The 18,141-nt window shown below is 37.7% G+C and overlaps 2 protein-coding genes across 2 annotated transcripts in view; both read left to right on the forward strand.

Moving 5' to 3' along the window:
• Positions 1 to 2,710: 2,710 nt before the first annotated feature.
• On the forward strand, positions 2,711 to 5,477 carry fzd7a (frizzled class receptor 7a). Its single transcript, XM_084122476.1, has one exon. The coding sequence runs from the start codon at positions 3,155 to 3,157 to the stop codon at positions 4,814 to 4,816; it is 1,662 nt and encodes a 553-aa protein (XP_083978602.1). The 5' UTR covers positions 2,711 to 3,154; the 3' UTR covers positions 4,817 to 5,477.
• Positions 5,478 to 9,107: 3,630 nt separating this feature from the next.
• kiaa2012 (KIAA2012 ortholog) overlaps positions 9,108 to 18,141 on the forward strand; it is a gene marked incomplete at its 5' end in the record, with an annotated part of 31,621 nt that continues 22,587 nt past the window's right edge. The window contains 5 exons of the mRNA XM_084122467.1: positions 9,108 to 9,209; positions 9,302 to 9,571; positions 12,317 to 12,431; positions 17,162 to 17,302; positions 17,730 to 17,896. Of these exons, the coding sequence (XP_083978593.1) occupies positions 9,108 to 9,209; positions 9,302 to 9,571; positions 12,317 to 12,431; positions 17,162 to 17,302; positions 17,730 to 17,896 (795 nt within the window). The remainder of the gene's footprint in view (positions 9,210 to 9,301; positions 9,572 to 12,316; positions 12,432 to 17,161; positions 17,303 to 17,729; positions 17,897 to 18,141) is intronic.

An 18,141-nucleotide genomic window follows, 5' to 3' on the forward strand; every position in this document is an offset into this window, starting at 1 on the left:
GAAAAAGTAATAGGCTATTTTCTACCCTGGTTTTGAGCCTAGCTCCTGAAACGCTCGGTTTTTATGGGCGTGCCGCATTGAAGACTTGGAAGTAAACACCCACTGCTATGATTGGATAACAGTTTTGCATATTATAATGAGTTTCATGTAATGCGCGAATTGGTGGGCGGGGCTAAACAGGCAGTGTTGAAGTAGGCGTTGATCTTCTTCTGCGGAGGCGGTGTTTGATACCCTTTGACGTCATAGATCCCCTCTTTGAAAAACCTGTCGTTCGCTGTGCCTGGTGTCAATAACAGCTTTTATTGGACTAACAAGGACGTTTTCAGTTCTGAAACTTACAGGATATTCTTATAGTATGATGACCTCTTATATGTCAAAAGCTCAAGGAAAATTTAATTCCTCAGTTCATCACCCCTTTAAAGTTGTTCCTACTTTTGTTGGTCCTATACAAGCATGCCGCACAAGCCCTGAAAAGTGAAGCCAAAACGTCTCGATCGCCCCCCCCGGTGACTGGTCCTAGTATAGGTCATAAGCCCCGCCTCCCCATGTTATTCAACGGGCCGTGAGACCAACTAAACAATTAAATTACACTTCAAATATCTTTTTTCCAAAGGTGGTTTCTTTCATTTGCTGTCGTTTTTATCACGCTGATGTTAGTTCAAGTGTCTGTTTCAAAAATAAGTTGTTTTTAAGTTAGTTACGTGATGCGGTGGTGTAACGTCATGACTGACAGCTGTGATTGACAGGTTCTCTGAGCGAAGTAGTCACTGAAGCACCAACGGACATTTTTTTCGGGATCTTCGGAGGACTGAGGAGATTGTATTTACTTTATTTTAACAAGCCTCTTGACGTACTGCAATCAATTTTTAAAAAAGTGTGCAGAATCCACTCTCCCTGAGTGCATTCTGCGAGAGTGAGGGCGGAGCGTTGATTTCGCGGCTTTACTTCCTGCTCACTACTGCGCAGGTCTGGTCCCGAGATCGCTACTGCGCAGACTCAAGTTCCAATATGTCAGCGCCATATCGGGACTCTGGCGGCTTCAGTTCTCATCAATGGAAGAGAGCGAAGGGGCGTCGTCCATCTTTTTTTACAGTCTATGGTCCTATACATAGGCACATTAAAAACACAAAATTATGTAAATCACTCTTGCAGAGTAGCATTTTTAACCATATTCTGTTCTCAAATTTTCCCTCAAAGGGACAAGAATCATGAATTCATAAAGTCATGATGTATTTTATCACTAAAACAACATCAGAACAACTTACTGGATGTATTTTTTAGCCCTAATAAGCCAGAGAAGTATACTCTTAAGAAAATGTCGGTCGAAGTTTTAAGTTGCATGTCTGTTGAAAGATGAAGTGAGTGTATATGCCCAGTGATCAAACATGGCCTGCTGTAGAGCTGTACGGTGAGTTCCAGAATAAGCGTGCCATGCAGCGCTCATTTCTGAGGCAGCAGCTTTAGGCTCCGTGTGATTGATGTTGAGGTCCAGAGAGCAGATCATCTCCCTCAGCCCTCACATTTACATACCACGTAACCAGGCATACAGCTATAAAGCTCAGATCTATTTTTAAAACTCACTCAAGCAGAGGGAAGAAGATTTTTTATTTATGATTAAGAATATGTTATTCAATAAGCCAATAGCTCTGGCTACTGCTGGTCTCAGACACTTATTAATTAATTGGTTTATAATTGTAAAAAGTTGTGAATTTTTCACATTTTTGGCACCACTGAAACTCTGTTTGGTTTAGCTTCTAATCTGGACCTTAATGTACTATTTCACATAATCTTCCAGGCAGATTTCATGTAGTGTTTCTCTTAATCTCTTCCTTACATGGACATACTCTTCATGTACATTTAATTCTCAGCATTTTTTGCCCTTAAATAGTCCAAATTGTTTAGCTGATGATCCCCACCCACTCTGCAGGAGAATTTATATGAAAATAATCAAAATATTTACCATGCTTTCTAGCAAGTTAACTTTCCAAGCCAGCCTGAATAGTGGGTGTGAGGTGTGTCATTAAATTAACATTTAAACTCAGACCATTTAATTATCTATTTCGTAATGTTACCTTAAAACAATAGGCTACTTCAATAACAAATATGCTAATATTAGATTGGGAAAGATGTAGGCTATTTACTCAAAGGAATTTATTTTAGCTCTGCTTTTTCCGATTTATTATATGATTATAGCCTACTCAGATAATAACAAGAAAACAAATCAGATTAAATGGTGTTTACATTTTGTACACTGACTCAGTGTTGCTATACTTCTACTACGCAAATTAGTAAACACATATTTAATTTTTTAACATACACACATAATTATCATTTGAAGGGTTTTAAAAATGAAAAGCTAGATTTGAATTGAGAAACTAAAATTGATTGACTTAGTAGTAGTCATGTGCAAGGCTTGGAACCGTTTTACATGCCCAAAAGAATCACTACACTTTCAGAATCCAGCCTATGGATTTTTTTTCTCCGCCGTCTATAGAAGGAAAGTTTCTGATGGCTGAAACCCACCGCAATTACAACGAATGACCAATCAAAAGCAAGACGCAAAGGAAAACAAAACCTGTGATTGGTCTAAAACGCTAGTGGTTTCAAGGCGCCCCGCATCGAGGGGCAGTGATTTTGAATGAGGGGTGTGTGGAAACCGACGGCACATTATTGTATGTGCGCCCCACTTGCGCTCAAACCTTCCAGTCAGTGAGTAGCGCGTCTACCTAGCGCACACGAGAGCGCGCTCTGCTCGAGAAACCCGACTTAAGTTTTCCAGCACCAACACGACTCTCTGGAAGGCAGTTTCTAAAGTCACTGGATACACAGGCTTTTACACGCGGGATTTGGAGAGACAGACGGAAAACTCGAAATAACATTCGAAAGATTCTCTCAAAAACCTTGAAGAAGAAAAACTATGCGCTCCTTGTGGATTTAGTTTGGATCTATTTTCGGACTTTTGTCAGGGCTTCCTTCACAAATCCACTCATTTGCTTAACATGATTGCTTTCAGACCACGAGTGTCGTGACAAGAGCTCAAACAAGGAGTTAAAAAAAAAAAAAATTTACGAACTGGTCACAAAGAAACTTTGACTGTGAACGCGCAGCTTAATTTCTTTCAGAACGAATCAACTGAACAACGACTTTCCTCAAAATGCAACACTGTTGCGGGATTACTGTATATTTTCTTCTGTTTTCCACCCTGTTCCTGCAGCCGTCCAGCGCTCAGTATCATGGCGAGAAGGGCATCTCCATTCCCGAGCACGGCTTCTGCCAGCCCATATCGATACCACTCTGTACGGACATCGCCTACAATCAGACCATTATGCCTAACCTTTTGGGTCACACCAACCAGGAGGACGCCGGGCTGGAGGTGCACCAGTTCTACCCCCTGGTGAAAGTGCAGTGCTCCATGGACCTGAAATTCTTCCTCTGCTCCATGTATGCGCCGGTTTGCACTGTGCTCGAGCAAGCCATCCCGCCGTGTCGCTCCCTGTGCGAGCGCGCGAGACAAGGCTGCGAGGCCCTCATGAACAAGTTCGGCTTCCAGTGGCCCGAGCGACTGCGCTGCGAGAACTTCCCGGTCCACGGCGCGGGCGAGATCTGCGTGGGACAGAACACCTCGGACGCGGGAAGCCCGACCTCAAACCCGACGCCCTACGTGCCAGAACTGATCACACTACAGCCGAGCGTGGTCAGACCCAGCCAGCAATTCACATGCCCGCTGCAGCTCAAAGTGCCCACTTATCTGAAGTACCACTTCATGGGCGAGAAGGACTGCGGGGCGCCATGTGAGCCCACTAGACCCAACGGATTGATGTATTTTAGAGAAGAAGAGGTCAAATTTGGCCGGCTCTGGGTGGGCATTTGGTCCATTTTGTGCTGTGTGAGTACACTCTTCACAGTTCTCACGTACTTAGTGGACATGAGGAGGTTCCGTTACCCGGAGAGGCCCATCATCTTCCTCTCCGGGTGTTACTTCATGGTGGCTGTTGCATACGCAGCTGGCTTTTTCCTTGAAGACAAAGTCGTGTGCATTGACAAATTCAACGATGATGGTTACAAGACCGTTGCGCAGGGCACCAAAAAAGAGGGCTGCACTATCCTCTTCATGATCCTCTATTTCTTCGGCATGGCGAGTTCAATCTGGTGGGTCATTCTGTCCCTCACATGGTTCCTCTCTGCGGGAATGAAATGGGGTCATGAAGCCATCGAGGCCAACTCTCAGTACTTCCACCTGGCCGCTTGGGCTGTCCCAGCAGTTAAGACCATCACCATCCTCGCCATGGGCCAGGTGGATGGCGACCTCCTCACCGGTGTGTGCTACGTTGGCATCTACAACGTGGACTCGCTGCGTGGCTTCGTCCTGGCGCCGCTTTTCGTCTACCTCTTCATCGGCACCTCGTTTCTCCTGGCCGGCTTCGTGTCGCTTTTCCGCATCAGAACCATCATGAAGCACGACGGCACCAAGACGGAGAAGCTGGAGAAGCTGATGGTGCGCATCGGCGTGTTTAGTGTGCTCTACACGGTTCCCGCGACCATCGTGATCGCCTGCTACTTCTACGAGCAGGCTTTCCGAGAGCAATGGGAGAAGACCTGGCACATGCAGACGTGCAAGCGATTCGCCGTCCCTTGCCCGGTCAATAACTTCGCCCCTATGTCTCCAGACTTTACCGTGTTCATGATAAAGTACCTGATGACCATGATCGTAGGAATCACCTCTGGATTTTGGATATGGTCTGGGAAAACTCTGCAGTCGTGGCGCAGGTTTTATAAACGGCTCAGCAATAGCAACCAAGGCGAGACGACGGTATGAAAAAGAAGCGAGTCTGTGTTTGGTTTTGGTCAGGCTATGAATGACCATACTACTTTTCTCTGAGATAAATGTCTCGAGCGGAGACATGGCGAACCGTTACGCGAAACGAGACTTGTTGAGTGAGTTTTGTGGACACTACTGTGTGCCTAGACGTTTCCACAGTGGAAGCGGACCATCATGAACAGTGTTATCAGCCTGAGTCTGCTTAACCATTGGGGTTTTTCATATTATATGTATGTGAAAAAGACATTTGAGTGTATTTCTGTGTAACACGATATCATTTGCAGATGTGATCTCTGTAGACAGTAGCCTACTGAATGCTTTGCGCAATGCTCACGGTTCTGTACCTGAAATTTTGGAAGTAATTTGCCTTATACACATAACTGGGGACTTGTATGACTTTCGTAGCCCTACGTCGACAATCATGCATACTTCATGGACCGTCAAGTACGCATTAGGATTGGGACTCTTTAATGCATGTGTACAGCTGTGAATTTATGCAAGCTCCCTTTAAACGTTGAAATGTGTAAATAATCACCTTTTCTCAAAGAATATATGTATTTATGAAAATAATCTTGCTGTTTTTTACTTGGTTTTTAAAATTTGGTAAGAGACCTTTGTATCTGTACAGTTTTGCTGAATAAAATGATTAGATTTTTAACGAACTGACTCATTTTACTCAAAAGTTTCTATTTTTAAAATTATGAAAACAACTCTGTTTAACCTTTAGCATTTCTTGTAAGAAAAGAGTTTGAAGTGTTCGGAGTTTGAAGACTGTTGCACCAAATGTGGTATTATATCTTGACTTTCAAAACGAAAAGCACGAGACAAAATGATTTTTAATTTAACTACAAAACAAAGTCAGCCTCAAAGAATAAGATCTACCTACATGGTGATATTCGGTGCATTATGAACAAATATGCGTTACTGGGATGAAGTGTAAGAGCGGTGCTTTAGCGCCACCCACAGGTGACTGATATATTGTGAAAACTTGATCACAAGCTGAGTTGACTTTACAGCAAGTATTATGAATGAACTACAAAGACAAGTTTCAAGAACGAAACATACTTTGTATTTAAGCAAAAGTTTAGGTTATCATCAACTGTTGCACATAATTTATCTCTTGTGCTATTGGAGCGCTTTAATATATTCAAATGTATTGTTTTGTAACAGTCTTGAAAGAAAGACTTATATTGATAAGAATATTAATATCACTCTTAAAAAGAAGGAGTTTCGCAGTAATGCCATAGACAAACCATTTTTGGTTTCTAAAAAGAAAGTTTCAGTGAACGGGTTTTAAAATAACTTTTTTGTTTTCCTATAAAGAACACTTTAAAAATCTAAACAATCTTTTTCCATGAAGACCCTTTTGTCCAATGGAAAGTTTTCATGGATGTTAAAGATTCTTCATGGAAGCAAATGCAATAAAGACCCTTTGTTTTTAAGAGTGCACTGCAAAGGAAAAGGGATCACCAAAATATTAATAAAATAATAAAATACATTAATGTTAACATTAACATTAAAATACATTAATGTTAATTAACATTTTATTTCAAGAATCACATTAACAATAATTATGTTGCAAACTCTCTTGAATGCCTACAAGCTAGAAAGTTCTGCACCTTTAAATATGTTTAAATCTGTTGAGCCCCTCACATATACACTAGGCTATACTGTTCTTTGGATGTGCAAAGTGCCCATATTAACTATGGCACTCTCAAAAGCAACTGATTTGTGATATACACATTAAGTAAAACTCCAAGATCTTTTGTAATTTTAAAGACAGAAGAAAAAAAATATTTTCCTTATTTTACTATAATCATGATTTTTTTTAATGATTTCAGTGTAGGTCAAGAGCTCAGCTCAGAGGGTGTTGGCAGGTTAATGTTAAGTATCCTAACATTTTGTCCTCATCAACCTGCAGCTGCTCAACTAGGGTTCTGTTCATCGTCACAAAGCATGATCTCACAGAGTAATAAAATGATTCACCATGTAACACAAAGCACATGCAGTTGTGGTTGAAGAGGCTAGTGTTGTGGTTCAAAGGCATCCCTAGCAGTCTGAAGAAGTCTTTTCTGTGATGCTCAGTTTAAACCTCCAAGTATATTGAAGCACAAGAGCTGCACTTTACAATATGGTTCCATTTGTTAACATTAGTTAAATTTGTTAAACTATGAAAAAAACTAAAAACATTTACTAATACATATTAAAATCAAAAGTTGTTTCTGTTAATATCAGTTAATGGACCTGAGCTAACATGAACTAACATTTGTATTTGTAACATTAACAAATATTAATAATTACTGTAAAAAATATGTTGTTCATTGTTAGTTAATGTTAGCTAATGCATTAACTAACGTTAACTAATGGGACCTTAAGTGTTACTCAATGCACCGTTCCCAAAATGTGTTTATTAGTACCGACACAATAAGTTGCTGCCTTAAATATTTATGTACAAAAAACTTGGTTGTTTAAATCATTTCAACTGAAATTACATTAAACTGACTTAAAAAAAAAATGAGTTAAATATAATTTTGCTCGACTTTTTTCAAAATTGCTTAACTTATTTTGACCAGTTATGTAAAAACATAATTCTGTATGTTGTCAAAACATATTGATCACATAATTTTTTACAGCGTACTGTCATACAGCATGCAATATACGTATCTTTCCTTGCCTCGTGCTTTTCTGGCCAAACTGTCACATATCCTAGTGTTATTTTAGAATCAATGAGATACTATTTTTTTATTCATATTTTTATTTTTATATTTTATTTTTTCATTTTAATTTTAGTCAAAATGTTAGTAATTGCGTTGTGTTTTTGTCATTTTTTATAAGTTTTTGTTTTTTTACAGTTTTAGCTATTTCAGTACATCAAGTTAAACTAAATGAAAATGAGAACTGTTAATCTTGGCAACTGGCTGAAATAAAATGAGTTTTTTTTTAAAATATTTGATTTGATTTCAGTTAACATATATTTTATAGTTTGGTTACACTTTATTTCACAGTATTTGTACATACAGTTACCCGAGAAAGTACTGGTAATATAGGGTAACTATAGGTTAAGGTTAGGTTAAGGGATAGGTTCAGGGTTAGTCACTGTAAAAAATAAAATAATTTTTTGGTTCAACTTAAAAAAAGTAAGTTACCTGGTTGCCTTAAAAATTTTAGTCCATTGAAATGATAAATTTGAGTTAATACAACAAAGTAGATTGACTTAATCAACAGAAACTCAAAATCTGAATCACATTAATCATCTAAGTTGATTTGACAAAAGAAAAAAAGTTGCGATAACAAATCATGAAAATAATTTTTTACAGTGTAGGTTATAACCCAGTTATTGTATGAAGTAGTATGTATATGCGGAACATGACTGTAAAATAAAGTGCTACCTTTTAATTTTAGTTTCAGTTCCTCCAGTATCCTCTTACATTATTTAAGGACATCCTGCAGGTCTTTTAGTTGTACGTTTTAACAATTCCCCCTGTCTGTTTGATTGATGGAGGGGTTTTATGTGAAGGAAGGAAAGATTTGTGGCACAGTCAATAACACTATACTGTAGGTATGTGTTGTACTGGGCATATGACAGGACGTGCCTGTCAAGTTACTCACCAAAAACTGTGACCAGTTATCTTCCTTTTGTTTGTATTTTAGGATGGGTTTAGCAAAGTTGCTGGCCTGACCAGGAGGGGGTAAGTGCTTGGTTGCAACCAAGGAAACAAGAAAACAGTGCTCTGCCGAGGAGCTGTGGAGAGCCTATAGCAACACCAAAGCTCAGCAAACACAGACATTCGTAACATGGGCCGAAATGATTCTTAGTATGTAAAAGCAGCTGCGGAGATGCTGAACAAACACGCAAATGAATTCTGAGGTAAAGAGAAATGGTCGCTGAAGAGAGGGGTGCTGCTAGGCCACAAACTGAGGTACGAGAAACAAAAAACAGTGTTGAACAACTGTGAAAATCGCTGACTTTTGACTTTCTTTGAAACCTAATTATATCAATAAGTTATATGACAACCTTTGTTTTTACATGACTTTTTTTTCAACTTTTTTATAAGTTATACTTTTTTATAAGTTATACAATATTGAACTCATTAATGTAATTTAAGTTGAAATTACTTAAACATCTAAGTTGACTGTACTTAAAAATTTAAGGCAGCAACTTTTTTTTAACAGTGATACAATTGCTATATATAATAACAATATTGCAAATTAAAAAGGCCTTTGTGATTTTAAAAACTTGTACATGTACTTTTTCAGCATCCATTCAAAGAACATTATCAGTGCCACAATGAAAGATTTTGTCCTGTCATTGCTGAGTCGTGGGTACGGCCAAATTGTGCCCGATGAAGATGGTAATGATGGAAGACTGGAGGTCTATTTTGAACCAGAGGTAAATGTTTCTTACATATGTGTCTATATAAGGCCAGTTTCAATGAGTACGCAGTAGAACAGTCAATAGAAACATGATCTTTTCCTAACTAGGACTACTTCAACTGGAAATCCCAGCCTTCACTGCTGCGTCTTACGAGCAGTGGGCGTTTTTTTGGAGGCCTAGAGCCGGCGCCACCTAAGACCTACAGTACAAGGAGAGGGCCTCTTATTCTGTATTCAGAAGATCTCGCACTGGCATACCGATCTGGCCAGGTTAACAGGAAGAGAAAGGCTCCTAGCTGCCCGAAACAGGAAGTTGAGAAGCAGCTGCACACACTGCAAGACCTAACTGGAGCAATTTTGGCCTTTGGAAAAAAGAAGGTAAATTTGTGAAATAGAAGAAAGAATAACACTATTACCCTTCACTGTAAAACATTTGCCTTAAAATGCCTTAAAAACATGAGTAAACTCAACTAAACATGAACATATCCTTTGTTTCACAAATAGTTGAAACATTGGATTACTTTTTTTCCATTTTTGAAAACGTATAAATTTGAGTTCAAAATCCAAAACTTGTCATGACAGTTGGAGTAAATTTGACTTTAAAAATGTACCGTCTCCCCCAGGTGTAAAAAAATAATATATATATATATATATATATATATATATGAAGAGTTCAGATGCAAAAGCCTCTAAGTGCCATCTGAAATTTTCTTCTAGAATGATCATTTTTATCAAGCTCGTATATTTAATTTCAGTAATTTCACTTAAATGACAATTAATAGGTAATTTTCATTGCCATTAAAGTGAAATTACTGAACTTAAATATACGAGCTTGATAAAAATGATCATTCTAGAAGAAAATTCCAGATGGCACTTAGAGGCTTTTGCATCTGAACTCTTCATATATATATATATATATATATATATATATACATATAAATATTAAAAAATATCTTGTAAAAGTATGCACATTCAATGCAATTAAGCAAACTTCTTTTTCACAAGGGTAACTATTAAAAATAAAATCAATTTCAATAAATTTAATTGTATTTAGTGGGTGTTACACACAATAATGTTAATGCTGTTTGCAGAGGTCATGTATTTCTGGAAATATCACTCAGATTTACTGTTCCGGATATAAAGATTTAATGGTCAAGTTTAAAAAACATTAGATACTGAAAAGGCAGCTGAACCGAACAGTCGTCTGATTAATGTACCAGGTTACACACACGTACATGACCAAGTACTGCATGAAACAGTTCGTTATCTGTCAAAAGGCCCAGATCTACTACAAATGGACTATTGTCCAGCTCTGCCTGAAGTTGCCTCCTGATTGCCAGAGAGCAAGAGAGGTGGGACATAAACTTGAAGGACAGACCAGTACACAGTAAATCTTCCAAAATTTTACTGCCCAGAAAAGTTGAAACTCAGGTTCAGGTCAGGGTGACAGACTCTGTGGTAGTATTAGTTTACCGGCCCTCATTGGCGAACCGCTACTCTGGCCAGAGAGGTAACACCATCCTGAAGTCAACTAGGTGAAATGTGGTATGTTCATTTTACATTTCACTTCATAATCTTTCACTGAGCGCTTAAAACTGCACCTGGACAGGGGAGATAACACTGCCGTCAGTACGCAACACACACACACAGACACACATGGTCAGTCCTCAAGGTGTCTTCAATTTCCACACATTCCAGGTCAATCAAACTGGTGATTTACCCATAATGTGCCATTTGACCTCTGTGAGATGTGAGCTGCAAATCTTAATAAAGGTGTCCTGAGGGATTTTACATAAGCACACAGTCCACAATCTATCCAATTCCCGTCCACCACAATCTGCTAATGGTCCACAGCCCTTGACTGTTCCCTTATTATATGCACATTAATCCGCCCTCTCTCTGCGCCCCCTGAAAATCATCTGTCGATGCGGAAGGAGATCAAAGGAATCACCAAATCAGGTGTGCATCTTGAATGAGAAACGTAAACTCTATGGTGGCTTCCGTTTCACAATGTCCATCTTCTATCATCCAAACATAAACCCGCATGAACCATCAGAAGAGAAACTGTGATCAGCAGGAAAAGAGCAACTTCAATGACACCGACAAATTGCTGCAGTATGTGACCGAAATGGCACTCTCTCGGGGCAAAAGGGGAATGATCCAGGTGATGAGAGCTGAATGCTGTAATCAGTGTGTTTACCTCATAGACATGAGGGTTTGGACAGGGATTTGGAGGGGATCCAGGAAGAAGGGTCTTCGGTGTGGGTGGCCTGTGTGAAGTCTCGATCTGTCACGTTCAACTGCAGCAGAATGAAAACAACACAGGTTCATCCAGAGACTCAAAAATGGCCGCCATAGTCATCCTCAGCAAAGCCAGCTGAATTCAAACAGATAATGCTCATAATTATCAACATAACACCAGTTGTTTTTAGCAAATCTAAGTGACTAAAATAATCAAAACCAACACAACTCCAAACAAAACTGACTAAAATTAATCTTTGAAACTATTTTTTAAAACTTTAACCTTTATAACCCACTTGCATTCAACATTTTTAAATAATAAATTTAAAAACAAGGGAAAAAATTTACATATCAGAGAAAAAAAAGAGATATCCCTACAAGAGGTAGGGGAAGATATTTTGTTTATAAGGGGACATGAATAAAAAATTTAAAAAAAAGATGTGCATGGAAAAATCATTTATAATAAATACGGCAATATTCCATTTTGATTTCATGGTAACTGATTTAAAAGCATTGATGTCTATACCTGGTATCTCTTTATTATTGTTAAATGTTCAACCCAGGAGATCAAAACATCTCAGTTCTTTTATATTCTTCTGGAAAAAAATTGCAAGGTATTGCATCCAAAAGAATTCCAGTGTGACTTCCAGCTTGGCATTCACATTCACATTTTCATTTTTAACTGACGTTTAATACAAATAGGAGGAACCTTGAAAATAAGTGAGCCTTGAAAGAAGGTGAACATCATGTTTGAATGGCTTCAAAAGAGATAGTTAGAGATAATGTGGAACAGTTCTATGTTTTTGTAGAGGTCTATGAAATCATGAAGATGTGAAAATCAAACACATGTTCTTTTTATATATGATTCTTTGTTTCTTTTAGGCAAAAGTTGGATCTTTTGCTGGTGTAACGCACCGCTTATTGCCAGATACTAAACATGCTACACAGAACATCCAGAGAAGAAGAGAAGATAACTATAATCTAAACCAGGTTAAAGGTGAGGATATTTAAACACTTAAACACTCTGGTTAACCTTTTAAAATATTTTATAGGCTTAGAATTTTTATTTATTTATTCATAGACAGTTTTATAGAATGAAGTACGGTGGCCGAGAGAGCTCAACGCGCTGCAACTAAAGAAAACACATGCAAATAGAAAAAAACACATGCAAATAGAAAAAAAACACATGCAAATAGAAAAAACACATGCAAATAGAAAAAAACACATGCAAATAGAAAAAAAACACATGCAAATAGAAAGAAACACCCGCAAATTAAGAAAACATCTCAGTTTCACAACACACGTGTGCTCCAAATACAGAAACGCGCTGCAAAAGTTCACAACACAACCAAATACAGAAACGCGCTGCAAATAACGTCTACTTTGTCTATAACGTCAAAAGTCTACTTTGTTTTATTTTATTTTATTTTATTTCTTTTAACTTTTTTTTCCCTTTTTTTTGCAAAACATACAGATTAAATTTTTATGACATACAACTTTGCATACAATATACAAAATATATTAACAATATGTTCAATGTCATCAGAATACAAATGAGAAAAAAAAAAGAGATGAAATAGATGAATAAATAAAAAAGATAGAGAAAAAGAACATGTGGGAAAGATATTAATCTATACATCAGTTACAAATTTTGTCATGTTATGTTTAAATTTTCATAAAGAAAAGTTTCATAAGAAATGTTAGGTAATGGGTCCAGAGTTTTAAAGTTGAGACACTCACACAAAGATATATAACGCATATTTTAAAAGCCTTTTTGTAAAAAAAAAAAAAAAAAAAAAAAAAAACAGCATTATATGTCTTATATATTTCTGTCGTAAGAACAGCTATTCAGCTTATGGACACCATGCTGCTTTGTCATGGGAACATCCCAGGTGAAAATAATGAGGAAATTATGTTGTCTTTTGTTGCTCCCTTCATCAAGTGCGTTCCAAACGGCTACATAATGGCACACCAGTGCCTGCTCACTCTCCAAAGTCCCACTTCAAGGGCTCTGCCATCTGCCCTTTGAAGGGACCCAGCCAACATTGATATGTGGGCCCCATGTGGGTTATATCCAGGCAGCATGGGTTCCTTGTGGGCATGGGCTGAACATGGGCAATTGATGTGGGTCCCATGTGGGTTTCACAATGTGGATCAGATATAGGTATGCCCATGTTGGATGATAATATGGGACCTTCATATGTGGGCAAAATAAAAATACATAATTTATATATTTATACATTTAAACTTTTGAAATGATAACATTTGGTTGACAGTCACTTTTATACAAATAACAAATAATATCATAGATAGGATCTGATCAGTATAACAACTTTTAAATAAAAGTTAAATAAGCATTATTTTCTATTGTGACATTTCGTTTTTTTTTTAATTCTCATTATTACAACGTTCACCTGCCTATGAATTTATCAAACATGTATTTTATTTCCAATTCGCAAAGCTGGGAATGAGAGAAATTAAGAAATGTCAGAAATTAAGTGGGTCCCATATGGGACCTATGGGTTCAACATGACCTAGTCACTGACTGACGACACATTACGCTTGACAAAGTAGTCCTGCTTCGAATGTTTTTAATTACAATTTTTTTTCACATAATATCATATCATTATATCATATGTCACATAATATTTGCCGAAAATAATCGGAAATTTAAAATACAACTATAAAGATTTTAAATATTCAAACTACAAGAATTCCCGCCCAGGCGCAAGGATACAGTTTCTTTCAAACGTAGAGCGATGGCGCCGGCGCAGCGAGTTACTCATAATCGTTTCTGGATATTTCGACGAGGTCGTGGATACAGAAATAAGCAGGTAAAAAGAATATTTTCTAAACATGTCTGTATTATCTGTGTTTTTAACCATAGGGAACTTTGTTTTGGCAACTGAAATGACCTTTAAACAAATTTATCCATTGTCTTTTTTTATTTAGGCGCGTAACAGTAAATTAGGCCTATTATGTTTGTGGGGCTTAAAATTGAGGTAATTTCTGTTGACAGTAAGGTGTACTTTTGTTTTTGCATGTCATTAATCAAGTCACATTCCCATTTTTATAGATTTTATGCTTTAATGATGCTTTTTGTGGCTGTATAGCCACATTTTTTCAAAGCCCATATTGGGCCCACATTGGCCCCACCCTGTAATGTTGGCTGGGGAGTAGGGCATAGGGATGCTCACGAGCAATAAGCACGTCCCAGCCGGGTTCGTCACTCGCGTTTCTGTATTTGGTTGTGTTGTGAGTATTTGGAGCACACGTGTGTTGTGAAACTGATGAAGATGTTTTCATAATTTGCGTGTGTTTTTTTCTATTTGCATGTGTTTTCTTAAGTTGCAGCACGTTGAGCTCTCTCGGCCACCGTATACCTCTTAAACCTAGTAGAGAAAGTTTTATGAGCAGTATGATAACCATATCATCAGCACAGTCACTCACCAAAGCACAACCAAAACAATGTTCGGTAACACTTTACAATAAGGTTTTCAGTGTTTCACACACATAGACTAATTCGTGGCGGTGCGCCACAGAATCACCACCGGCCGCCACATATTGCGTTTCGTTATAAAAAAAAAATGTTTACGCTATTTAATACACGCAGCGTATTCATTCAGCTGAATTTCCTTTCCCTGCTCTCCCTCCGTCTCTCTGTCACTCACGCGTCTCTCTCACAAGCGATTTTTGTCTCGCCAAAGCCTTATTTGAACGGTGAGTGATGTAGATGACTGCTGCGCTTGCGATAGGGCGCATATTACTGAAGAGAGAGCCCCGGTCGCGCGCGTCTTCAAACTGTATTGCTCTCTCTCGCTCCCTCGCGCATATTAATCAAAATCAATTGAGAATTGACACGATGGTAAAAGATTCAGATTTTTAAAAAATATTTATAGTGTTGACAAATCTTGTGCGATGTCCTAACTGCCGGGATAATCACACAACGCGTAAAAGTCCGCTAATGACACATCCGATTCGCGAACTAATGACTCCTTTGAACCGATTCCATTTAATGAATGGTTAAAACAATTGATCTGTCCAACACTGAATCGCTGTATAACAAATCGGTAACACTTTACAATAAGGTTCCATTTATTAAACTCTAGTTAACTACATTAGTTAACATGAACTATTAATAAACTGCACTTCTACAGCATTTATTAATCTTTATTAATGTTAATTTCACCATTTACTAGTAGCCTACATTATTTAAATCAAAAGTTGTATTTATTAACATTAGTTAGCCTAATGCACTGTGTGAAGTAACAATAAAAATACAGCTGTTCATTGTTTGTTCAATTAAGATTAACAAAGATGAATTGCTTGTGGTTCATGTTAGTTAGCCTAATACATTAACTAATGTAAACAAATCAAACCACATTTAACACCTCTTAAGGCGAGACACTACAGGTGAATAGGGTAAAATTTTAAAATAATAGATATCACCATGAAACTTCCTCAGTTGATTACTTACACAAGTATATAAAAAAATTGTATTACAAGTTTTAGAAATTTGTATGTTTAATTATGCAAATTAGGCATTATCTCATTAAATATGCACGATTTTACATATATTTTCGGTAGATAGATCTGAACATATGGTAAAACCAGGTGCAAAATTCTTTTTTCATTTTGTTTACACACAAGATGAAAATAAAAACTCAGAGGGATTTCAGGATATATGCTTTCATTACCTAGGGAATCAAAATATACTGTCCATAGCCATAAAAAATAGATTTTCGACATTTTTTTTATTTTATTAAAATGTCACATAAATCAGGCCAGGAATGATTTATTAACAAATCCCTCTGAAAATATCTTCAGAATACTGCTAAGTGTATAACTGGAAAGTTTGGTGTACACAGGTGCTACATAGGCTGAGATGTAACATTATGTACTGGAGAATGACAAAAAACTCATTTTGAGAAAACGGCAGTTAAAGATTTAAATAGCTCTAAATGAGATTTCGTCATTAGCTTTAAATCCCCCTTTGGACATTCACGATTGGTTACTGATAGAAAGGAAATGCCCATATTTGGGTTACATAGCGTTGTGCAGGAGACTCAGAGCTTTACAATGATACCGGTCACGACAGACTTCAGTAAACAGACGGAGCGCGGCGTGTCACGTTGTAATTACTGCCGCAAGTAAGCAAAATGTAATAAAATAAACATCTTAATGTATATTTTCAACGTTTTCTTTATAGCAGCTTGAAAGAACACATATTGAAGGAGTAAACTAGCCCAAAATCTCAAAACTGACCACTGCATGAAAATCGATGTTTTTGCCTGCCGTGTCTCGCCCTAAAAAGAGAATGTGTGTGAGAGTGTGCTTACCCCATTTTTTTAGTAAGAGTGGTTAGCAAGATAAACCTTAATAACCTTAACAAAGTACTGTATTTTCAGGTTTTCTATATAACAATGTGCAGAACAATTGCCAAAACAATCTTTTAGTTTAGACTGTTTGCGGTAAATGCAGTTAGGTTGTCGAGGTCAAAACTCTAAGCTGTGAATCAAATAAACTTACTATAAATAATGTTCTGTCGTTTTTTTTACTCTTACACTGAATGTTTGGATTTTGTGAAGGTGTGAATCATTTTTGATTAATATTTAATATAATAAAGTTCTGTGTAATGAATTATTAACGAAGGACTCCGCCCCCCGCCATGGAACAACACCTTATAAATTATAATAATCTCGTGTTTATAATCTCATTGTGTTTCAGGAGAAAAAGCTGGGCAGGTCAGATACCAGCCACATTTCCTCTGTTCCCCTCGACCCAACAGGGCCACCCTTGGCCCTCTGCCGCCCATAACGGAGGGTTTGGTACATGTACAAATCCATGAGGAAACTCGTCCTGCACCAGGTATAGTTCATGAAATCTAACACAAGTGACACTAACGATCAGATAAACGTTAACTATTCAAAAGCAGATCAGCAAGTTAGATCAACAACATCCTGTGCAGGACAGCAATGCAGAAACGCAAAAAAATATTTGTTGCCAGTGTTTGCCAGTGTTTAGTTAAAGTCCATTCAGAGGGTGAATGTTTACATATTTAAGATCTTTAACACATGTCAGATACCTGCCTCTGAATGCACTCCATTCATGTTGGGACTTACAGCTTTTAGTTTGGATTTTACTTTCCCATTGCCAAAAGGAAGTAAAAAGTGATTCCTAAAATGTAAACCATTTTGATTTCAAGCAGCTTCTTCTGTGATGCTGTGAAACATAATTGGAAACAGAGAATAACGGTTTCGCTTTAACCTAATGTCAAAATCAATCTTGATTCCAGATGAACAAATGACCTTTAAGACTAAAGTACAGAAAGATGAACTGAGAGAGAAGCCAAAAGAGAGAAAAGGACAGGATAGGAGTCTCAGGATAGCGGTTGACGCATGCAGAGCTCAGATGAGTCCGATCCCTGAGACAGAACCTGCACATCAGACTGAAGATAAAACAGTGAGTCCAATAACCAGATTAATCATCTTTAGTACATGTCGCTCTGGCTCTTTTCGTCTGTTTCCCAACAGTGACCTGAAATTCCCTCCAACCATATAATTGACACTGTGCTTTTGGCATCATAAGACCAGACACTTGGAAAGTTCTACTCATAAATAAACATCTGACCTTTAACAGCATCTGATTTCATTTTTCTTGGTTAATCTCTGTCACTGATGTAATATACTGTTGTTTATGTGAAGTAT

Source organism: Abramis brama (assembly GCF_963993115.1).
Source record: "Abramis brama genome assembly, chromosome: 8".
Taxonomy (NCBI): Eukaryota; Metazoa; Chordata; class Actinopteri; order Cypriniformes; family Leuciscidae; genus Abramis; species Abramis brama.